The 24,677-nt window shown below is 39.3% G+C and overlaps 2 protein-coding genes across 3 annotated transcripts; one reads left to right on the top strand and one right to left on the bottom strand.

Annotated features, from left to right (window-relative positions):
• The first annotated feature begins 703 nt into the window (after nt 1-703).
• pop7 (POP7 homolog, ribonuclease P/MRP subunit) lies at nt 704-2,796 on the top strand. The gene is made up of 2 exons (XM_079371783.1): nt 704-897; nt 1,723-2,796. Exon 2 carries the CDS (start codon nt 1,745-1,747, stop codon nt 2,195-2,197), a length of 453 nt encoding a protein of 150 aa, XP_079227909.1. The 5' UTR covers nt 704-897; nt 1,723-1,744; the 3' UTR covers nt 2,198-2,796.
• Nucleotides 2,797-2,889: 93 nt separating this feature from the next.
• Nucleotides 2,890-12,316, bottom strand: epoa (erythropoietin a). 2 transcript variants are annotated; one of them, XM_079371782.1, is made up of 5 exons: nt 12,249-12,316; nt 7,594-7,724; nt 7,392-7,478; nt 7,022-7,186; nt 2,890-6,062 (listed from the first exon to the last, which is right to left on the bottom strand). In XM_079371782.1, exons 1-5 carry the CDS (start codon nt 12,259-12,261, stop codon nt 5,910-5,912), a joined length of 549 nt encoding a protein of 182 aa, XP_079227908.1. In that variant the 5' UTR covers nt 12,262-12,316; the 3' UTR covers nt 2,890-5,909. The 2 variants fall into 2 exon arrangements, with proteins under 2 accessions (XP_079227908.1, XP_079227907.1); XM_079371781.1 differs by lacking the exon at nt 12,249-12,316 and adding an exon at nt 11,788-11,862.
• Nucleotides 12,317-24,677: the final 12,361 nt, after the last annotated feature.

Below are 24,677 nucleotides of genomic sequence, written 5' to 3'. Positions count from 1 at the left end.
AGTTTTACTGAAGAATCCGTTTCAGATAATCAAGTCTTGATTTTTCTTGATCTGACGTCTTTGGCCTTCAGTCTAGAAACACTACAACAAAACAAAAAGAAATGGTTAAATCTTTGCCCTCTAGTGTCAGATTATCTTGATCTTCTTACTGGCAATACCATTTTTATTCTTCATGTAAATATTATAAACATACTCCGCAAATATACCTGAGTTTTTTATGTTTGCGTGGATGACTATGAATGCACTATAAGGTGAGGCCTTAATTTTGTTGTACAATTATATAATGACAATAAACACTTTATAGCTATTCTATTCTAATGGGATAAACTTTCCCAGTTCAACAACATAGATTATCAGATTGAGAATTGATTTATTCTCATTCTCTGTTGATTTCTTTTTTTTAATTTCTACATTTAAGGTGTTGAGGACTTCTAATCTCCACCAACATGATGTTTGAACACCGTTCTTTCACTGCATCTTTTCCCCAGAGTGTATCCACCTAAAACCACATCTAATCTCTCCCCATTTCAAATTTGTTTCTGTGGGTTAACCATTCGTCTTTAAAATCTAATAAAAGTTTATTATATCTGAAAAGTTTAGCCTTAAAGTAGCAAATACACAGTCTAATGCAAACAGAACAAGGGAAGGTTACGAGTGAGTGTTACAGTTGTTTCTGCACTACTGCAGAGGGAAGCATTACGCCTTGTCACGTACAACCTGCCGGAAATTCATGAGAAGAAGAAGAAGACGACCCTCCTCCATTCTACTTCCGGGTCCGACAGAAATCGACTACACGGCTGTCTTCGCTAAGAAGATTCTCTTTCTTAATAAAAGCATGTGACTCAGGTGGTAGCGATGACATAAAGGACATTTGCATCTTAAACTTAACTTCTAACGGTACGTGTGCTTGTCTTATAGGTGTGTTTTTATAATCATTGTTTTTAACCTCTACAATCTTCCTGTTAGCTAGCAATGTTTGTCTCCGTGTGTTAGCACGTTGTTAAAAATGAATGCACATGTTCAAAAAGTGCTTTTATACCTACTGCCACCTTTTACTTTATAATGTCTCTGTAGTAAGGCCAATTCATTACACCAGTGTCCTGTTTAGCAAATACAAAGAGCTCCAACGAATAATCCCATTTAAATTAGTGTGTGTGTGTGTGTGTGGGGGGGGGGGGGGGGGGGGGGTCTTCATGAGATGTAGAAAACAGAAGTGAGAATTTTTTTTTTTTTTAATGCAGTCAATTATGAAGATCTACTAAACATAGCAGTGTTTCCGGTGTTTGAATGACCGCCTGCTGCTGGACCTGACCTTTGACAGATGATCATATATTATTTGTTCAACATGAAGGATTTGGAATAATGAACACAATAACACGGGGTACAAGTTTGTAAGATGTGGACAGATGTTTGTAAGATTTACTTCACAATCAGACTCAGAACCGGTTTTGTTGACGAGTACATTTACATATACGAGGAATTAATCTTGGTGTGAAAGGAAAAAATAAGGCTAATTTAAATAAAATAAGATATGAGAAGCAGTTACCAATATATAGAATTTTACTTTGCTTTTATTGTAACTATTTAGCTACCTCGAACATGTTCAGTAGATTATGAGGATTCATATACGATCATTTTTGATTCCAACCTGAAAAAAAGGTTGAATTTATCATGACCTCATTCCTCAGTATCTTTTTTTTCCCCCTCATTTCCTCCTTTTAGGCGAATACATTCACAAACAAACATGACAGATCCTCGTAACGCAGGAATATCTGTTCCTCAGACAGCCCCGACGCACACCGAGTCCACCTCTACTGCCGTCGAGATGGACCCCGTGGAGTACACGCTTAGGAAGCGCCTTCCCAGGAAACTCCCCAAGAGACGCAACGACGTCTACGTCAACATGAAGACCGATTTCCGGGCCCAGCTCGCGCGCTGCCAGAAGCTGCTGGAAAGTGGGGGTCACAGGGAGATCTGCGTGCACGGCCTGGGCCTGGCCATCAACAGGGCCATCAACATCGCTCTTCAGCTGCAGGCCAGCAGCCAGGGGGTGCTGCAGCTGGCGGCTAACACCTCCACAGTGGAGCTCGTGGACGACCTGGAGCCTGAAGATCCAGACGAGGCAGGGGAGCCAATGACTCGTACACGCAACAACTCTGCCATTCACATTAAGGTTTTTTATCCTGACCCTCAGTGACCTTAAAAGGGACCTTTAACTTAAAAACTTAAAAAAACTAGTAAAAAAAATAACTTGTTGTGGTCTGGTGGGACTTTGTGTTGAGTTCAGCAGACTGCAGCACATTAAATGCTCCCTTTTCAGTTTGCATGTCTTGAAGTCGCAGTAGAGTTGACCTGCTGAAACATAATTTATTTATATATTTTTTGACATGGCTGTGCCAAATCTAAGTGTGTGCAAGTGTCTTCAATTTTAAGGCTTCAGATTCTGTGAAAGTGTTTAAAAGTTACTTCAACCTGAGAAAACTAAGAAATAGGATGTTTACAGTTCAAGCTGGTGTTGTCCTTAATGTCCACAAGATGTCAGTGTTGTACTCTTTTTTTTTTCTTTTCTTTTTTTTTAAATTAGGTTTCATTGTGATTAACTTCTGCCTTGACCTTTGTTCAAATGTATTTGATTACTTGTCAGAATAACATTTTGAATCTGAGATAAACTTAGAGCTATCTCTTTAGATAACATGAGTCAATGGGCACAGTTTGATTGTGGTGTAATTCAGAAGCATACATTCAATTACACTGATGTAAATAAGATCGAGACCATGAATAAAAAGGACAAACATCTCCTTGTTTTGTTTCCATTGCTCCTTTCTTTATCTAAGAATAATATTTTGTATTTAAATAGCAAATTATACAGTGATGGGACAAAACAACTCAAAATCAACAGGAAAGAAAACATGTACAAACATCCTTAAAAAACATCTTCCACTTGCACAACAAGATTTGAAAAGAAGGGAAAAAACAAGGAAGAACACTTAACTGGTCTGGAAGAGTTTTGCAATTATTTCATTAAAAGCCTCAAGTTCCCCAGACTAACTGATTGCCTGCCTGCTGTTTGAGGACAAACAATGACAGGGGGGATGACGGTGTTAGTGTCAGATTCACTGTAAACTATTTGAAATCCCAGCCTCACAGGATGTGACGTTTAAAAGCCAAACAGCATATTTCCAGACAGTCTGGCATTCTGTGAGTGGAAACTGGTTGAGTTTTTGGTAAGGCAGCAACAAAAACACAGATAACGACAAAACAGCTTCACAGTTCTCATGTAAGCCTCTTCCTGGCTGACCTCATGGTTCCCTGTCCACTAAACTCAACCTCTGAATTCAACCTTTTAACCTTTCTTTCTGCAGCTGGAAACTTACGGCAGGACCAGAAGAAGGCCTTTTGCGAATGTTTTCAGAGAACGTGTTTTTGAGAGCCAATATGTTAACGATCAGACACAATAAAAAATACAAATACTGGAGCTTTAAAGTAGAAAATCTGTATAAATAATGGACATTTAAAAATATATTACAATATTCACTGAAAATATCCAAGGAATTAGATTCATCAGCCTGGCATCCAGCACCACTGTCAGGAATCTGGGAGTACTATTTAACCAAGATATGTTCTTCAACTCCCACTTAAAACAGTTAACAAGGACAGCCTTTTTCCGCCTTCGGAACATATAAAATCAGGCAAAACAGTGCATAAAAACTAGTTCATGCATTTGTTACCTTCAGGTTGGACTATTTTAATTCGTTTTCACCAGGACACCCTGTAAAGAGTCTTCAGCTGGTCCAAAATGCTGCAGCTCACATACTGACTCAAACTAGGAAGTAGGACCACATTAGTCCAGTCTTGGCTTCTCTGCACTGGCCTCCCTATGAATCCAAAAATAGAATTTAAAATCCTTCTTAATGGTCAGGCACCAAGCTATACTATAGATGCTTCCAGAACGCAGGCCCATGTGGTACCTAGTCTCTATATATACTATGGGAGATAGAGCCTTCAGTTATCAGGCTCCTCTCTTTTTGAATCATGTAGGCTCCAATAAGGACGAGACCTTCTGTACTCTTAACAATCAACTTGCAACTTTCCCTTCTGATAAAGCTGATAGCTATTGCTAACTCAGGTGTGGATCCGCTGCGATAGGCTCGGACTGACCTCGAGCTCTCCTCTCTTTCATTCTCCGTCTGTCTCTGCATTCACGTCACTATCTAGAATTCTTTATGTACCATTGACGTTGCTAACCATAATCTTTCTGTGAGCGCCTGAGCTCCCTTCCTTGTGTCATGGGTTCCTCGGGATCGTTGGTGTGGACAGCCTGCAGCTGTGGAACCCCCCAACTTTAAATGCTCCAACTATTCATATCAGCCTTACTTCATTTTTATACATATCAAAGTGAATCCTACAGCAGCTGTACTTCAACCTCTTTAATTCACAAAATCAGTCCTCTCTGATTCTCTTATACTGATCAGTCTTTTACCATACTAAGCTGTTACTGCTAATACTACGCATGATTTTACAGATATTGACTTTGTAGCTATAACTCTATCTTATTCATCGTTGTTGTTATTGTTGTTGCTCCGTTTGTCTCGTCTCTTTCTTTCTGCATCTCACTCTATCCCACTTTCCAAGCCCAACACAGTTTCAGTAGTTGGCTGTTCAACATGAGTCTGGTTCTGCTCGAGGTTTCTGCCTCTTCTGCTTCGTGCTGTGCTCAAGCAGGAGAGATGTTGGGTCTTATTATCATCAGAATAAGTTCCTTCACCTGCTATTTTGCAAAGTGTCTCGAGATTAATTAACATTTGTTATGAACTGACGCTGTGCAAATACAGACTGACTAATGCATTCATTCATATTTAAGTTCGGTATACAGTAAATGTTACAAACATTATGGGTCAGGCCTCATTCCTGGTGCTGGAAATGGATGTTGCAACTTCACAATCCTCCACTTTCCAGGTTGAATCAATGTTTTCTGGGTGTTTCACTCAATATTACACAAGAGGGAGTCATGATGTACTTAATATCTGCACGTCTTTGATTCGGTCTAACACGCAAAGTTGTAGGTAGTAACATCGCCACGACCCCATGGGTGATATTGCTTTTATACAACTGTTTTACAAGCAGCGTATAGAATGAAAGATAATACGTTTCAACAATTTATGTTTACGCTATTATTCAATTGCCTACATAAATAGAACTAGATCCAATGCTTGACTAAAACTGCCAAACAAGACAAACATTTCCAGCTAATTTACTCTCTGTCTACACATTAGCACAGAAGTGCACAGTGCATTTATCTGTTGACAGTTGCTCTGGTGACCTGTGTGATTCAGAGGTATCAGTGTAGTCAATCTACACTGAGAATGTCATCTGCCTTCAGATCATTTGGGCTAAGGCAGAATGGTGCACATAGTGAAACGTCCCAGTGATGCTGTACTCAATACCAGCGCTTGAGGAATGCGTTTTGTCCAATTGGATTATGTGGACTGTAAAATCCACAATTCACTCTGAAGAGGCGAAGGGTCTAAATCCCTGGAAACTTTCATACATTCACACTGATGTACATATCTAGACTTGCAGTCCTAACTCACACACACACATGTACATTCACACAAAGTGCAAGAACGTGCCAGTGGAACAGCTAATGGAGTTGTGTTACCTATAGACCTCATTTTGATCAGTGTGTGCTTCATCATGTTCGTGTTTTTTACATCTACATTCCAAAGTGCAATTGTCTCCTGTCCACCCAAAGCCTAGCTGGGGCTGTCCTCTAGCTTTCAGCTTCCTCCCCCAGTGTTTGGATGGCTGTAGCCATCACACAGCTTCCAGCAGCCAGCATGCAGATCAGCAGTGTCTAGTCCTTCCTCTTGCCTCGGGAAACAAACAAGCTTTCACCTGGAGAGGAGAAATCAGCTGACATCTTGCTGACAAGCCTGTGCGTCCGAAAGAAGCAGGCGCACTTTGCCTCGAAGGAAGTTGACATGGACTTGGAGCAAATCTGTGGACGAGGACACCGTCCATGTTCCCTCAATCCCTGCCACACTTGTTGGTGGGGTAAATTCCTGGAAGGAAAGACAAATAAACACATGTTTAAATTGGTCTCAATTTTTCTATCTGTTTCAGGGTTTCCTATGCTTTTCCAGGAAAATCTAAAAATAAACTTGAACTATAGATTGCAACCTCTTCTAGAGAAATGACCGGATTTCATGGTCACTTGGCTTGTGAAGTCAATACAGAAACCCCTTTTTGTGAACCACTCTTATCTTGCACATACTGTTATGTCTGTTATATTGGCTACTTTATTTTCACTTCATAACTTTCCTTTCCAGGCCTCGTAAATTCTTTGTAACTTTGTATTCAATACGTGCCTTTGTTTCCATGAGTAAGGATACTGTTCACTTTCTCAGTATTCCCTTTTGCTGGAACACAAACTGTTCATTCAGCGTGCATTTGTGCAACACAAGGCCGTTTTTAACATTTTTAGGCTGCTCTGTCACGACGTGAGCAATCTGAGAAAAAGTGTGATGAGCAGATGCAGAGCCCACAGCGATGTCATGTAAGGCTTAGCTTACACTCGATAATGTCCGATGAAAACTCTTCCTCTTCAAACCAAGGAAGTTTTATATCTTAAAAAAAAAAAAAAAGTAAAAACACTTTGGGCTGTAGTGACAGAGGCCAATTTCTGATAAGAAAAAGATTAGATTGAAATGTCATTTAAGAGATTCTTTAACTACGCAGAATTGTAGACTGAGTTTAACAGTGTGTTGTGAGTACAACCTGGCAAATTATCAAAAAAATATGGATCTGTGTTGGGCACTTTCTGAGAACATTCATTGGTTAACTTTAGCACTGCTTTTATTCTGAAGCTCAAGATATTTTTTTTCTTTTTTGCTGTTTTTAAAGCTGCTGTAACACCCGAATTTCCCCCCATTGGGGGATGAAGAAAGTTTAGATGCTCAAACTGCATGGTACCGCACTTCCTGTTAAGTTAATGTGTCCCTCTGCACCTGTTGGAGCTTACCTGGATGTTAAGGCTGCGCAGCACAGCGCCGATGCTGAGCAGGTTTCGGATGGAGTTATCTATGTGGCTGATCAGGGCTGTGTTGGTGACTGACGTCCGTAGCAAGCTCAGGGCCTGTTTTAATAGCCATAAGCCAGTCTGCACATCCTGGGCTTGCTCCAACGCCTGATTAAAAAAGGAGAGAGAAGAACTGAAGAGTCTCATTGTGTACGTAATCAAACAAGAAAGGAAGCATGTAATCTTGCCTACCTCTCATTAAGAATGAACTAGAACACTAAAAGGAAACACATGAACTCGTCTGATAAATAACAGCCAAACTAAATGTAATGTCAGCTCTTTGAATGCTCAGATGTTTGAAGTGGCTACTCACGTTTTTCTTCTCCCATACATCTAAATCGACTGTGGTTTGGGGAACAGTGACTGACTCAGACAGGCTGCATCCTTCTCTACATGACTTCTGAAAAAAAGAAAGACAGAAAACAGAATATGAGTGTTCAGGATACTTTAATGTAATGAAATGTCAACATTCAGCATGGGGCCACAATATGTCCATGCATACAGTGTCCTCTCACCATAGCCACTTCTGCGTCTCGTGCCTCCTTGATGAAATGGTTCAGGACCCTCAGGTCACAGATTGGCCTCAAAGGTGATGGGAGGCCTGGTCTGGTCCACTCCAACAATATCAACAGCAAGGCGAGCAGTCCTGTTGTCACACGTTACAGATATTAAAATACAGTCAAACAGAGGCTGTTGAAAGCAAAACTAAAGAGTGTTTTTATTTGTGTCACTTTTGCTTTGTGATCATATTCTGCCACAATATGCTTTCTAAAGGCTGTAGTGTGAAATAAAGCTCTGTCTTGTCTGCACATAGAATGCCTCTGCTATCAAACTATTCAGCATGTAGGAGAGTTTTCTTCATTCTTTTGCGCACACATAAACTCCTGTTTAATCCATTTATTTAGTAAGCTTGGAGTTGTACCCAACCTATAAATGAGAGACCTAAATATTACTGTCCACTGACTGGCAGAGCTGGAGATTAAAGGGGCAAAAACAAATGTGTTTTCTTTTATTTTTGTCATTAAGCAATATTTGATATAGATCGATAAGAGACAAATTTATTTCAACACATTTAGCAGAATACTTAAACGACAAGGTGTGTTTCTGATATCTGCACTGTGAGCAACTCAAACTCTAAGAGCAGGCTACAATGACTAAACTAAACGTGGAACACACACAGTATAGGAAACATTTCAGGGAAAGAAACTCAAAAAGCTGAACTCATTCAAATCAGCCAAAGTGCATTCCCACTAAAATCAACACAGCGGTGAGAAACGAAAGTAACCAAAGCCACGATATTCAACCCCCTTTGGATAGAAAAGCAACAACAGCTAAAGCTCTGCCAAACATCCTGATGTGCAGAAAGATACCATGGCCTGCTCCAGACTACTTGCAGCTTTGAATTACATCTGATTTAAATGAAATCTATAAATGCTTAAAAGCCCCTGTGTGAACAGAAATGGATTGTAATGTCTCTTCATCAACTTCAAAAGCGAACAAGACATCCAGAAACAAGACAGGCTATTTATTTAGTTATTTTCAATGTCTGTATACACGCTGCTATGGGGTAGCAGGACAATTCACAGAATTCTGAAAAATGTGCCTTTTTTTACGTCGTCATTGACAAATATTTATGTTTGGTGATACACTTGACTGATAGAGACAGGACGATAAGACTTTGTCAGAATTGCCGCCCTGTGACAAGATAAGCAGCAACGAGAGAAGTATTCATCCACACTAACCAGGAGTTCCCACTATTGTTGAACTCATATGTGTCATTTGAATGCTGCAGATTATCAGTATCCTTCACAAATTTTAAATTGATTAAATCCTCTCACCTCTGCAATGTGAATTTAGTTTTCTGCCCTACGTTTAGATGTCATGAATGTTACAGACAGTGTCATTTTCGGTGTTGAATAACTTGAAATCAGCATGATTAAGCAGTTCATTCACTGGTTTCATTTTGCATGTGGCACAAGAGGAACCATGTGATATCTTGGTTTCTGCACAGAAACTTCCAGATATGATGAAAAACAGAAATGACGGTGTCCTTGTTTAAACCTTAAAAAGATATTTACAGAACGATTCTAAAATGATGCTAACAGTTGGTGTCATTCCCAAAATTGTGATATAATTACTAAATTCTTTCCAGCGACTGAAACACTGAAAGCACGACAGTAAATGAACTCCAAAAATAAAGTAGGAATGAGAGAGGTTACACTGTTTTGAGTCATGTGGGCATCTGTAGCCTCGTGCCACATGGTGAATGCACTCTTTCACAGCGACCTGGATGTGTGACGCAAAGGGATGAGAGAAGATACAGAGGATCTTCCCAGATAGAGAGGTCAGATGCAGGCTAATTACGTTCCCAGACATCCCAGACAAATAGCTTAAATTGAGTAATACTGCAAAAAAAAAAAAAAAAAAAAAAAAAAAAGGTAAACTAATAGTGAAGGTCTGCATCTGTTTCATGGAAATATCATGAGAAATAACAGAGAATCACAATATCATTACTGTGCTACAAGGCATGCAATGAGCTGCGGGCATTTAATGGGTCAAAAGTAATGTCAGGACCTCTTTTTCCTCGACAATATTGGAGGAGACTTTGAATGACAAATAAAAGCACAAATGACTCGTATTTCACAGAAACTTTCTGTAAACACGAGTGGCACAAACTGTACGTCAACTTCACAGGCTGCTGCTTGTTCTAGGTATATCAACAACCGTATCACAACCTGCTCTTGATTCCATGAGCAAGCACTCCTCTGAGAATGTTTGCACATTTCCAAGGTCATTCATAGGCTCAGGGAAATGTATTTATAATGATCAAACCAGGAAAGAGGTTGTGGGAAGAAAGTCATTTCAAAGCATTTTAGACAAAGAATAAATCCCAATGCACGAAGCCTGTTGTCATCCTGTTAGCTGTTAAGTTGCATCTCCCCTTTTATCAAGACAGTTGTTAATTTAATAACATACTTTCTTTAAAACATACATGTACAGCAAAGTACATCACACACTACATCAGTGCATGTGGTCTCTTCAAGACCCCCTTGGAAACTGCAAGTTTATACAAATCCTGGAGGTCTGCTGCATTATCAGTCAGAGTAATAACATGACATAAACAATGTTGGCCCAAGTTCACTTAACACACACCATTCATGGAGCACTTTCAGAAGCAAAGTGATGTCCGCACACGTGTCATTTTCCTAAAATTCGGCCACATTACTAAACACGCATGTATGTGACTGAGCTTGGGGATTATCAGTGACCCTCTTAGTAAAGCCACAGCCTACGTGAGAATGCATCAGCCTGGACTGCCCACGCACACGCTCTCTATCTACATTCTCATAGCCTTTTGGAATCTGCGATCCAGGACAGTGGCCAAACTTAAAGGTAACAGCTAAGTATGCCAGCATCAGCTGCCAAAAACCACACGCTATTTTAAATCAGAAGCAGTAGTCTACTAGTGGCAGCACTTCGGATAATGGCAAACTTCACCCCAGGTATGTGACAGATACTTTGTAAAGCTGGCCGGATTCTCACGTGAGGTGATACCTTTAACATGTGCCATTTGATCTTCACAAAAAGAGCTTGGATATTTGAACTGCACTGAGTGGACTAAAGGTTAAAGAGGCACAGGGAGCTGAAAAGCCAGCTCTATTAAAAGTCAACCTCAGCTATGGGATGGTTGCGCCGCAATGCACTCTCTATTTTAAAAGGGTCTTCCCTGTGACAAAGTGCAGACTTGTAACTAAGTAGATGACACACACATGACATCATTTCCTGTTAAGCTTTTCTGGAATCCCTTATGACTGTCAGCATTTGATAACCTGCTCACATCCGCTGACACAAGTGTAAGGATAGCGGGAAAAGTGCTGATTCAGCTTTCACGTTCACTGACTTTCCGGCATGCTGTGTCATGCTAGAGAAGAATGACAGAGGTATTTTCCCAGTTAACAGGACGGCAAAAATAAACAGTTCATCACAAATCTGACAAAGAAACCATGCTTACAGTAACACATTTGAACTATGAGGATCAAACCTGTGACTCCAAAAGTGTTTAAAGCTCAACTAGTGAGTGCAGTGAGAGATAAAGCACCAGCATGCTTATTTTGCCTCAGTATCATAAGCAGCTTAAAAGTCACTATCTCTGTGAGACCTCTCATGTCCAAAATCATTTTGTAGCCATCACCTTACAGCAGTTAAATCGCTTCAATTACAGGCAATTGTTTGAAAATCTCAAATGTTTGGTGGTTTTTAAAATAATGTTATACAAATGGTCCATTGTATAGCAGCTTTCTGAAAAGAAGCATTAGAAAATTTACCTTCCATGAATAAAATAGAATCGTGGAGAAAGCATGCAATAAAGGTTTTTTTTTTTGTTTCTTTGTTTTTTTTGGTGTGTGGAGTTTGAAACGTGTCAGAGGACAACTTAAAAGGAAATTCAAGAGATTCATCCATCATTGACATCATAGTAACGAACCCACTATCAATTTAGTAGGTTTTGTCTTTTTTCTTTACAGCAAACACACAGAGTCACGCCACTTCTATGAAAGATTGTGTGCCATTAAGGTATGTGAATACCAAATAGTTGCCTACCTTATCCATACCTGATAAACATGTAACATAACGAGCGTATAGAGTCTGACAGAGCGCACGGCTGATGACCACAAACGCAGCAGACCAGGCAATATTAAAAGCGCTCTTACCTCTACCCGTTTTCTGCAACATTCGCAAATAGGTGCCGCATCTTTCAAAAGCATTGTGGAAGAATTGGGGTGAAAAAAAAAGAAGTCACAGGGTTCAGTGATCAAGTTCCAAACGTCTGTCAAATTCAGTCAGTCCAGCATACAAGCAAGTGCGCTGCTCACAGCGCCAGTCCGACCGGCACATAGCCCCGTGTCAAAACGATCTGTCCTACGAGTAGAGCAGGCACCTATCAGACTTTGCATCACCGCTGTGCAAAAACCTTTATTTACCTCCCCCAAGGATATAGCGATAACGTGATAGCCCACAAGGACGAGGGCGCGCCTTTTGCGCACCGTGATGAGCGATTAAACATCAACCCATGCATGCTGTTCCCCTGTGCGTAAAGCATGAAAAAGACTTTCTACTAATGCCTGTGTACACGCAGAGATAAAAACCCAATGAAGGCATGTCTATAACTCACTGGGAAACTCCATAGCGATGTCCACATCGCCCCCTCACAGGGTCCTCGCGTTTTGCCCTTTTGGTCCGTCTATTGGCCTTTAATTGGAAACGAAGCTCTTTTGTGGATCTCTTTATCCGGTAGGTGTTTCTAAAAACTGATCCCGTTTGATTTTTTATTGATGACTTTGAAAATAAAGTTGCATTGTTTCTATGATGACAATCTTCACTACCTCCTCCCTTAAGGCAAAAATGTTTTCTTTCATTGTTATCCAAATAATGGGCTATCCTTGTTTATAAAACATTTGGCCTAAAAAGTAAATAGTGTCTTTAAAAAGCCACGCGGAGACTTCCCATCCATTGTTCGGATAATTTTCAGAAACTATCATGACAGAAGAATATCTTTTTTAGACTGGTGATTGATAATATTTACAAGCACATCAATGGGTCAATTTGTCTCGATTTCAGGCTCATTAGGTCGGCGGTTGAAAAGCCTTTACAAGACAATCATTCGTCACAGGCCAGGACGCATTCAGGGACCACATCGGTCTGTGATGCCAACAGGTCTATTCATGGATGAGTCTGTTCAACTTTTACATTTTTACTTTCGGATTAAACGTTTATTCGTGACAGGATCAGAGAAGAAGGAAGTCTGTGTTTGTTTTCAGCACACAAAATACATGGCGCATACATTTATCTTTAATCACCCAACGACCCCTCCCCCTTTTCTGCAAACACACCCCCACATGTTTGAAGCTCGCTGACACTTCCACGTGAAAATGCTGAAATGGGATGTTGGGAAGATAAAAACCAAAACAAATGTCCTTACATTAACATAAGACTTAGCAGCCTAAAGAGCAGCACAGTCTTTACATGAAAGGCACATCATTTGTGGAATGATTGTTTGCCGATAATGATTTCAGAGATATAAATGATGTATGACAATCAGCAGTGAAACTGTTGTTTATTTTAACTCTTTAAGATGATTATAAGTTGTTTTTTTAAGCTCCACCTGTTGGTGCTTCTGGTACTTCTGTATGCTTGGAGAATGACTACACACATCACATCACATAACATCTGTCAAAAGAATACCATATCATACATTCACTTACTCCAGTACTTATTGATGATTGGTTCCCTGCAGTGCTAACACCAACTGTGCAAAACCAAAAGGAAAGGGTAACAATGTTAAATCGATTGAAATATAATTTCACACTTTTAATATCCTTTCTCCCTGTATTCACTGTTAACCGATGGGCTGAGCACGTTTATTTAGTCACATCTCAGCCACAGGGCAATTCACCGTGCTTCAGTTAGGACAGCAGCAGACAGTTAATGAAGGGTTTGGAAATGCAGTGTATTAAACAGCTAAAACAGCACGAAATAAGGACAACCTGCAATATATAAGAACACTGTTCAACAGTGCATTGACAATGGGTTGGCGTTAAAATACAAGAGTTGATATAAGTTTTAATTGAGATTAATTCCAAAGAGCACAATGAGCCTGCTTGCTAGTGACACTCAAATGCAGTTTTTTCCTTTGTATGTTGGGAGTAAAAAGCTCATGAAGTTATTGGTAACTTGATTGATCAGGAAGTGAAAAATGTTATGAATCCGCAGAGTTTATAAGATCAGGGTACAGCTGATGGAGAAGCAATGAAAAGTTCAGGTCATCTGGTGGGCTGTGTCCAATAGCCTACTGCATGTTTTCAGACTGTCGTCAAGTTATTCAGCAAATTCCAAATTTATCGCATGCAATTCAATGTATACTAAAAATTGATGGATGTACAGTATACAAGATGGTACATTATGTGTCGGTATATCAGAACTTACTTGTCACATCAACTGACCCACAATGCATTGTGCCTGTTCCTCATGCTTTATTGTGATAGAGATGCCAGGGGGCCCAACAGCATACAAACAAAAGCAACCAGTCCGTTGTATGTTTTTCTATGTGGTAAATTAGGACGACACTAATCGACACTCGATTGTTGTGTCAGTTCAATGTAATACCTCTTCACAGGAATTTACAGTCAACACCGATACCTACCTGTAACTGCTGTAATTGTCAGCATACGAGAGAAGAAAGAGGGGGAGATTTGAAGGATTTGATTGTGTTGTACAGTTGTTTCACAGTGCATGATCTGATTAACTGGATTATTAGACATCTATACAAATGTAAGAGTTTATTGAACTCATTTGAGAGATCAATGAAAGAAACGTGCAGTGCTAATTGTAGTACTTGTGTTACACCTGCTGGAGGGTCAAAGAGCAAATTGAACATCTGGAGTGGTGTCACAGTAGACATTATGTTGGATGTATTGGAGCTGATGGATTGCGACCCCTCCATCGTTGAGAAGTACAAAGCTCTCAGACCTGTGTGCTGTTCTTCGGTAGGGACTGGAAGGGAACCTTAAATATGTAGCAACACACCACACAAGGCTCTAATGGTTAGTGTCAGACAGAACAGCACAATCTGCATATGACCCCTGAAGCTGCTGAGAGACATTTCAAACACACAGTATATAACTCCTGTGTGGAAGCCAGGTAGGTTGGGCACAGTGGGTTACCCTGATCCAAGCAACCCACTGGTTGCTAAAGGTTATATATATATATATATATATATATATATATATACATATACTTTTTTAAATAGAGCTTTTTTATTTTGAACATGGTTTGGCAAATGTTGCTTTTTTAAGCAATTGCAATTATTTCTTCTCCTGAACCCAACAAACATGTCCTCCTATGAGAAGTCAAAGTATGATCCAGGGGAAGCCACAGCTATATCCTTGGCAGAGTTTGCTGTTGTTATTGTTAGGCTGTTGTAGCTGACACAATTCTTCAGGGCCATATAGAGGTCTGGGACAGACTTACAAGGTGGTGGTCATCTGTGCTTTTTCTGGATGGTGTTCAGATTGGGACCTCGAGCAGGCATTGGGGTGGTTTGCAGCAGCGTGTGAAGTGTACTGTATAAGGGTCAGAACCTCCAATTCCAAGGCCATGGTTCTCTGCAGGAAAATGTGGATTGCTTCCTTCAGGTGGGTGAGTCCCTGCCTCAAGTGAAGGAGTTCAAGTATTTCATGGTCTTGTTCACAATAGAGTACATGGATTGTGAGATTGAAAAAATGTACACATTTACCTGTTGATAAATTCCAGTTTAAGGAGTCAATATTATTGTTATTTTTTATTTAACCTTCATTTATCCAGGGAATGTCACATTGAGGAAAAAATGTTTTAAACCTCCTTTAGAACAAACAAACTAATTCTTTGAAAAAAAAAAAGAAACAAAAAAGCAGAATTTATTTTAAAACAGTGGGGCTACACCTATACCTGCATGTAAAATTCTTCATCTGGCAAAAAAAAGGTTTAATCAAATAAACTTCTGGCACAAAATGACTCACGTTTCTAGAAACAACAAGTAATCTGGGCCATTAATGATGTTGAAAAAAAACATCTGCTGCAAGACTGTGCAGGCTATTTCAAAGAAGTTATCAATGTACAGCACCAGAGTTTGAGGTCATCTGTGGTAACATTCTTAGAATAGGTATCTCTCAATACGGAGCAAAGCAAATAGGAACAGTACAAACATATGAGCCAGGATGGCATTGCATGAATTTGATAAAGCCGTATAAATGGGAGCAGATATACTTTAATAAAATGTCAAATGTCTTTTGTAATAGATGTGTAATTCATGGTTATCAAATTGAGATTATTAATTTATTAAGTGTCCAAAGATGACATAAAGATATTCTCCCCTTTGCTCTCCATGCAGGTCAGTTTGTGTCCCATGCCCTCAGCCTGACCCCAGGCAGTCCCTTTGGAGCCAGAGTAAAGGAAACGTATAGACATTTCCTAGAAGTCCCCACGGTATGTCACAGAGGCGGCGTGCAGGAGGCTCGTCCGCCGGACAGGAAATAAGAGTGTTTGCATTTTCATTCCTAGGAGCCAAAATGCAATGTCAACTGACACACTTAGCTTCACTCAAACAAATACTTTGAAAGACTGATAACAGTCACTGACACGTTTCTATGCAGACTGTTTTTGAGATGTGATTTGTGTGATCATCAAACATGGATGTGTATTTAAGGAAAAACAAATAAAAAAAGGTTGAAGGCAAAAATAGACAGCTTATGAATAAAACCAAGTCCCAAAAAAGTGATTAAAGTCATAATTCAATGTTTGGCACTTTGGTACACTTTGTTAAAATGTCTTATTTAAATCAAATGAGTTGGAGGGAATGAGTGATGTCAATATGAACAAAAAGGATAAATTGCCTCATCCTTGTGCATATTTATATTTATATAAATATATGTAACCATGTTGCACATTTATCTTTGCAACGTTATTTTACTAAAATGACAAAATGTTATTCAAAAAGTGGCTTCCTGATATCGTAATTCTAAAAAGTAAGAAATGATACAATTTAATCAAGGTCATTTTCCATACATCCCTGAATACCTTTGCATTCTTTCGCTACAGTCTGTCTTGCGTGAGTCAGCTTTATGGTCACTGCCGAGCTTAGCTGAATACAATGTTGACTGATTGTTGAACTCTTTGCTCAAAGGGCTGTTTGCTTATGTCTGAGCCAACATGAGAGAGAGAGAGGAGAGGGAGACAAGGTACGTGCTGCAAGCCATGCTTCATGGCCAGAGCAGGGGATTGGGGTGGGAGGTGAGGGATGTGTGGGGAGGGGGCAGGGGAGTCCAGTCTCAGTGACTCCTCGGTTGGAATGGGACACAGTTATTGGAATTAAAAGGATTTGTAAATTTGGGGGTGATCGTGAACGTTCTTTCTCTGTGCCGCACTCAAAAATACCCAACCACATTAACAAAGATGCCCACAGAGGATGTAATTAACTCAATGAGTGAAAGACTATGTCATATTAGACAGAGGGCAATCCATAAATTTTACATCTGTGCGTTTGTGTGTGTGTGTGTTTGTGTATGTGCGGGTGTTTGAGTGTGTGTGTGTGTGTGTTTGTGTATGTGCGGGTGTTTGTGTGTGTTTTGCTTTCTCATCCCGGTTTTGGGCAAACAGCCAGCAAGGTCTACTCCTCTGGCGCGACACAAGACAGGAAGCTAACATAAAAGAATAGGGGGACTGACTGTGAGGGACACAGGAGCCAAGGCAGGAGCCAAGACAGTAGACAGTGACGAAGTCGGAAGTTGTTTCAGCTTGCAGGCATTCACAGTAACCAGAGTCTTATCACTCTAATGACCTTAAATTGATCCCATGATGATGGCCACAAGTGAGAGATCATTCCAGGACAGGAGCCTCATCACTGGGGTTTCTCACTGCACTGTACTCCTCTGTCACTTGGTTCAGGTTTACAAAAGTATATCCAGACTCCACCCATACCTAACAAAAATGGGTACAATATCAAATCCCCTCTGTCCCAATGCCCATACTAGCCCACACCAGTAACCGCATGTTACTGGTGTTTTAGTGCTCAAGATAGCAAATGTGTCAAAACAAGAATGACAGTCTACAGCCACTGTAGCTTCTATGATAGGGTATGCTTTTACACGGTTATGATTAGGGCTTCACGTTAAAGAATACTAAACTTTAAAAGTGCAAATTCTTTTATTTAGCAGGTTTGATTTATAAGCTGGAAAGCACATGCAACCTACCTATTTCAGGATACATTTGGCTTGTCAATGTAACGTTTCAGGTCAGCTGCAACAGTGGCAGCTGTTTTTTTTCTGTGATATTTTATAAAGCAATTGTTCAGTTACAGAGAGTCAAGAATGACCAATTAAGGATATATGTCATACCATTTACTTTCAAGTGACTCAATTATGTTTAAGTTTTGAAGGTTAAAAAGATGAGTGGTCGGTGGAAACATTTAGTGACTCATGGAGAGGATACAATTATTTCCAATACATTTAATATACCTGTGAAGGTGATAGAATTATCTGTTTGGTAAATTTGAAGTCACAAACCCAAAGATTAGAAGTAAGATCTGACATTGGCACAGTAAATAGAAACAGAACAATAATGGCAAAGGTTAGTGACAACCCTGCCTGAAAAAAGTTTCCGGACCAATCTTCAAATAAATCCATAGGAAGGTGAACTCCCTGATCTTCTAATGGAACCCTTGGTTCAGTACTGAGAGCCAATCATGTGATTATCCCTTTTAATACTGCTATGAATTTCAATAATGTATACAATTCTATAAATGTAGCTATTTAACTATTCATTTTGAAAAAAAAAAAAGGAATTTCAATACTATGAAACTATTAAATAAATGGTTATTTCTAACACATCCCGTACATACTTTGGATGCTGTGTCATTGTTTCTTTTCGAGTATCTGGAACGCTCTCGTCTATCCAAGCCTCATGTGTGGTATTTTTCATGGCCTAGCTTCCTCTTGTCTCACCTTCTGTTATCTAATGAGCCTCTCATAGATTGTCATTTCCACTTCATGCTGCCACACACTCGTGGGGCTGTCCTGTCTCGTATTTTCCTGCCTTGCTGACCCTGAATATAACTCGTGTTCATTTCTTAATAGTAGGCTGTTTATCAGAATATATTTTATTGTATTGCATTAAGTTGTTTTAAATTGTATTCAACTTATCGTTCTCAGTTTCTAAACGATCAAGAAAAGATCTCTATGCTGTTTTTTTTTATCTGTATCTTATATACTTTATTAATCTTTGAGGGGGACATTGTGGTTCACACTCTCTTATTTTAGAGACAGGCTTCCCACACACACACACAGTGAATCACATACATGCACAAGAACTTGTGGACACACATTAATGAAGAGATGTCAGAGCGCCCCCTGAGCTGGTGGGGGTTCAATGCCTTGCTCAAGGGCACCTCGGCAGTGCTCGAGAAGTGGTCTGGCACCTCTCCAGCTACCAGACCAACTTCCATACTGTATTTTGGTCCACATCGGGACTTGGACTGGCGACCCTCCGGTTCACAACCCATGTCCCTGCGGACCCCAAATATAAAATAAGTCAGAGAGTTAATACAGGGTTTCAAACTTTATATATGTTTCCTTTAGGTAATATCATCAGGAAACATGTACAGAGGGTGCTCGTGATTTGCAGATGATGCTCATCATAATCATAATTATCAATGCTTGTCAATCAGCTACTCAATAAATGTCTGCGGGCTATTTTTTGTAGGGGACATTTGAATTACAAGACACCTCTGTTAACATCAACCCAGCATCCAGCACCATTGTAAACAATGTGGGAGTTTTATTTAATTAGGCCTTTAACTCTCTTATACAACAAATTTCAAGAAAGTCTTTTTCAAATCTACAACATAGCAAAATCAGACATCTTAAAATGTGTCACATCTTGGATGGATTTGTGCAATTCCTTAAAAAAAAAGACTGTATAGGAACTGGTCCACAATGCTGCAGCATGTGTATTTAACATTACTAGGAACCAAGATCATATCTGTCAGGTGCTTCTCTGCTATTTAATCTGACTCCTTATTGACAAAGTTCTCATTGGATCAGGCACCATCATATCAGTAAGAGATTATAGTGCCCTTTTACTCCTCTAGAACATAACATTTACAGAATGCAGACCGGCTTGTGGTACTTATTAGAAGTAGTATGGGAGATAAAACCTTCAGTTCTAAGTCTCCTCCCATTTGGAATCATCGACTCGTGACCATATTAAAGGCAGACAGACTCTCCCCTTTTGGAGTAGGCTATAAATACACCATTGATTTGGGGGTCTTGTTTATCTGTTGCTGTTCTTGGCCTCTGCATGTTTTGGTCTCTAGATTTTGGTTTCTTAGACAGATATTTAAAGATGAAAAACAAGTTAATTTTCATTTCAAAATCCAAAAGGTTGAGTTTCTTTGTCACATTGAAAAACAGATGGACAGAAGCTGTGGTTACACTGAACTATCTTGCTCTCTTTTATATTGACGAACAGGATCATTAAAAAACTGTCAGACTGTGTTATTAACCATAATTTTAAGATATATTTTTTCCTATGATCGATCATCTGTCTCTCCACATGACATCACAACTCTTAATCTGCCCCATTTATGTTGTTAGAGTTAAACTAGACATTGTAAATATTATTGTACTTTTTACAGGAATTCTTGCATCATGGTTTGGTGGATATCCCTTCATTTTCTAACCTGTAAAAATGTTTTAATTTCCATGTGGAAAATGAAAAAGAAAAACTTATGCTCATCTGTTTTTGACCATTAAAAGTGATTTACAATGTATTTAGGGTATATTTGTATATAAAATCCAAGGCAACTGCTGCACTGTTTGATATTACAATCTCTTTCTCATATTTGAAGTCTGAAAAGTGATGCTGAATTTAAAAGCTGATAGCTAAATGTGAGCCTTTAGGTAATTGTGTAAAGCATGCATGGATTAATTGTTTCAATAACAGATGACTAATTGACAATGAAAAAAGTAGACTATTAGTGACATTTACAAACCGGTATGCACATGGCCTGAGCTCTGTGGGCTGTCCTCTCGCGGTATCTTCATGTTACACTCAGAACAACAAGTCAGTGAACAATTATGTTCAAGATGCAGCAGGTCGTGTACATAAAGGCAAGGTCTCCTCTCTGCTTTCAGACTAGGTTAGGATGCTAAAATAGGAAAGGTTAATAGTTTTCATTGCAGCATGAGGGTGAAACGCTTGCAGCCTTAGGACACACCACACTGGGCAAAACTTTCCCATGTTGTACTTCAGCACGATTGTCCCCAATCCCCCGCTAACCTGCACTCAAACTGCTCCTGGACTAACCAGACCTGCAGTAGCCTCTTGTACATAATGTTGTAAAACTTCACAGGAGTTGCTTTATGTAATTATGAAGGATGCTTAGTTTATAATAAAAATTAAAAAAGGGATGTGCAGAGGAGTCTCTTGAAAAAATGAATACATGAGAGTTACTGTACGGGCCTTGGGGCTTATTCTGAGTCATGTTAGTCAGATACAGACAGAACGCTCCAGGACTTCTCAATAATGAAAGCTACCCTACGTTGTGTGCCCCTGCTAATGCTCGTGCATGAACTTTACAGTGTTGTGCCAAGCTAGCTATCAGTAAGTTTGCCATTTTACACAAAAGGTGCCAAATAGATGGTGAACAACCTAGTCTTTTTTTTATTTGGATAAAAAATAAATAAACACAAAATAAAAGAATTCTGGAGGGACATGTTACAAACACATAGTTAATTCTAAGGATTTCACTCATATTTACGTTTAGTATTTATGTAGGTAACAGTCAAAGCTTTGTTTGTACTCTAGTAGATTGATCTTGGCCAAGGTTCATGCTAAAGTCAACCCCTCCCCTTGAGGCTTTAATAGAACAGCTACAATTATCAACAGTACCCAGAACAATGATGTCAATATTATGTTCCCCCAAACCAACAGTGGCATGTTCCATAAAGTATAGGAATACACTTTACAATCGAGGAGGACTTTAACATTGGAATGCTGTGTTGAAACGTGCCAACTAAGGGAAAAAAATCAAACAACACTGATTTGTGATGCCAAGACCAACACTTGCATCACACACTCCAGGAAACACACTGGTCAGACGCCACAAGAAAGCATTCACCAATAACTAACCACAAATAATACAAGCTTGCCCAGTCACTTAATGCAGATAATAATTAGTGAAATAATGACTTTAACAGGTAACTCATGGGCAACCAGCTGTAAATACTGCACCACTAAATCTGGATTGGCAAAACCATTGATTAACTGTACGAAAGGTTCTGTGCCTTACCTTTCACATTATGATCAATAACAGCTTCAACAATCCCTTTTTAAACATGTGTGATCAACTCATTGACATATAAATAGGTTCTTCTTTGCATGTTGCACATAATCAAATGTCTATAAAGACAAGAACTTTATCCTGAAACTTCCAACTTTCCATCCATGGATGGAAATAAAAGTATTTTATCATCTAACAGATGTGTTATAGGAGCGTACCAACTTTTTTGTTCTTGATGAAATATGTTTGCTCAAACTTACAGTAAAATAAAATAAAAACTTTTGACAAATAAAAATAAATAAAAGTGTAACATTTCATGCCTTGTTCTGTCACTATATCTCTCACTACAGTATACAGGACAAGACAAGTGCTTCTAGTGCAGAGCGGCATGTAAAGCACATCATTTGTGTATGGCCGTGTGTCTGCCCCATTCTTCCTCGAATGTCTGTTTATTCTAGCATGCATGTTGCCTCAGAGATATTTTAGGTTCCATTGTTGTCCTCCAAACTCTTTGTGAAAAGTCCCATGGATTTGTTTTCATAGCAATCAATATTAATGGCTGAGTAAAAAACTAGCCATTCTTCAGTCACGATGGAAATAATAACGGCTGGTCCCAGACAGGATTTCTGCCCTCATTTCAGAGACATTTTAAAACTTCAAAATAACCAAAGAACTACTGTTTTGAGGCGACGGTAGCTCAGTCCGTAGGGACTTGGGTTAAGAGCTGGAAGGTCACTGGTTCAAGTCCCAGTCAGTAATACTGAGGTGCCATTGTGCAAGGCACCGAACCCTCAACCGCTATGGAGCCTTCACACTCTGACATCTCTCCAATAATGCATGTCCACAGGTCCTGTTTGTGCATGTGTGTGATTTGGGCCTATGTGTGTGAGATGCATGTCTCTTAATAATAAGTGTAATAACAAGTTTGTACACTTAACAAAAGTGTAAAACCAGGATTTCCCTCAGAGATTGATAAAGTATATACAATATAATAGTGAGTAATATCTAACTTCAATTCAGAGATCATAATTTGCCAACAAAAAAAACCCCCATCACTATGAAGACTGGAAGACTGCGTCAGATAATTGCCTCTTTAATATCCCACTGAAACCTCTTCATAGTATGTCAATTTAGCCACCAGGGGGCTCTTATTCAAAACAAAACTAAAGTTGACGTTGAGGCTGATGGTGAAACCATGGCAGTGATTCTGTCTGCGACTCCACCTTCCCTTTTCTGATGAAAGTATCTCTGAGTTAACGGTACTGAATACAAACAGACAAAACAGCATGCAGCACATACAACAATAAAGCAGTTCTATTATGTAAGAAGTCTTTGACATGTCATCCTATGTTTCCAAGGCAACAATGACATGTTTCCTGTTACAACAAAAAAAAAATGAACGCTTCCTCTGGTTTTGATAACTGTTGAAAATATTTGAGGTAATTTAAGTATTCAACTAAAATATATATCATAGGTTTAGTCCATTTCTAATATGTTTTAGGAAACATTTTGCATGTAGTATTTTTGAGCTTTAATTGTGTGTCAGAGAGCAATTATCCCCTCATCCTTACATTAGTTTATTGAAGTCAATTACTCAGTTTACATAAAAGAAGTTCATTTCTTCTGCCAAAAACGTCTGCACCTGGTGAGATGATGTGTGTTGGGGAGCATCTTTTAGTCTACTGTTGCAACAAAGTAGTAAAAATGAATCTCAAATGGTGGGACATTTTAATAGGTTTTACAACTATCTACCAGAAGACATTTTTAGAGGTAATGTTATAGCTTGGAATCCATGATTTTTCGATTATACGTTCACATCCAACAAATTCCCAACAGTCATGATGAGTCATGAAAAAACAGCATGTGGTGGATGCTTGATTGTCTAACTTTTGGTTTGGGTCTTCATTCACCTATTTGTTAGGTTGGAGATAGGTGATTAACCAAGTCCCTGTCCAATGGGAGGGTGGAAGGGTGACCAACTATCGTATCTGCCCCATGCCTCCTTTCTGTTAATAAAATGACTTCAGGTAACCTTGTTCAGATATAAATGAAATGCCTACGTTGATATGATCAAACCATCATTTGCTATTGGTTAAATTAAAGAACCTGAATCTGGTTTAGGTCTGTGACCAGCAGCTGTGCTCTTGTGAATGTCACTAGTGTGACTCAAGCAGTCATCAGAGTAACAGCACTCACATAAAGCAGTGTCTCCCTCTGTTGAAGGCCACCTGAATGACAGACATACTCTGACTCAGCTCAGCTATGTTACTCCAGCTAATCACACTTTACATCAGAGGACTCAACGGCTGAAACAAACAAAAACAAAAAAATCAAGACCAGCATCACCTGAATGAAGGTCTATGTCTACCAAAAAACTGCAGATTGAAAAGGAACAGAAATCATTGGATTAGAAAAGAACCGTTTGAGCTACACTGATTACTATTTCAAACAATGATTTTATGCAGAAAAAAAACTATGAGCTACTACCAAATAAAGTTCTGTTACCTAATCCATTGACTCCTTGGTGATTTGGAAAGCTTGAAGCACTGTCTGTCATTTTGCTTCTGTGGGATGAATTTGGATGAGGATCCTGACACCATACTGTCCATATGACACCTGTAATGACGGAGCATGAATCCATGAATTAGATTTATTTCACACGATGTGTTCAACTTAATTAAATAAAAACTGAATGACGACAGCACTTGGCTGTGATTGTACATTTATTAT

This window comes from Symphodus melops (assembly GCF_947650265.1).
Source record: "Symphodus melops genome assembly, chromosome: 20".
Taxonomy (NCBI): Eukaryota; Metazoa; Chordata; class Actinopteri; order Labriformes; family Labridae; genus Symphodus; species Symphodus melops.
Note: the sequence above shows the minus strand (reverse complement) of the source record. Positions and strands in the feature narration are given on the sequence as shown.

Excerpts from the sequence above, each read along its gene's own strand:
- pop7 (XM_079371783.1), top strand. The coding sequence starts at position 1,745 with ATGACAGATCCTCGTAACGCAGGAATATCTGTTCCTCAGACAGCCCCG.
- epoa (XM_079371781.1), bottom strand. The coding sequence starts at position 11,809 with ATGTTGCAGAAAACGGGTAGAG. Across the intron at positions 7,725-11,787 it reads GTTGCAGAAAACGGGTAGAG|GACTGCTCGCCTTGCTGTTG; the intron begins GTAAGAGCGCTT and ends GTGTGACAACAG. Across the intron at positions 7,187-7,391 it reads ATGTATGGGAGAAGAAAAAC|GCGTTGGAGCAAGCCCAGGA; the intron begins GTGAGTAGCCAC and ends TTTTTTAATCAG.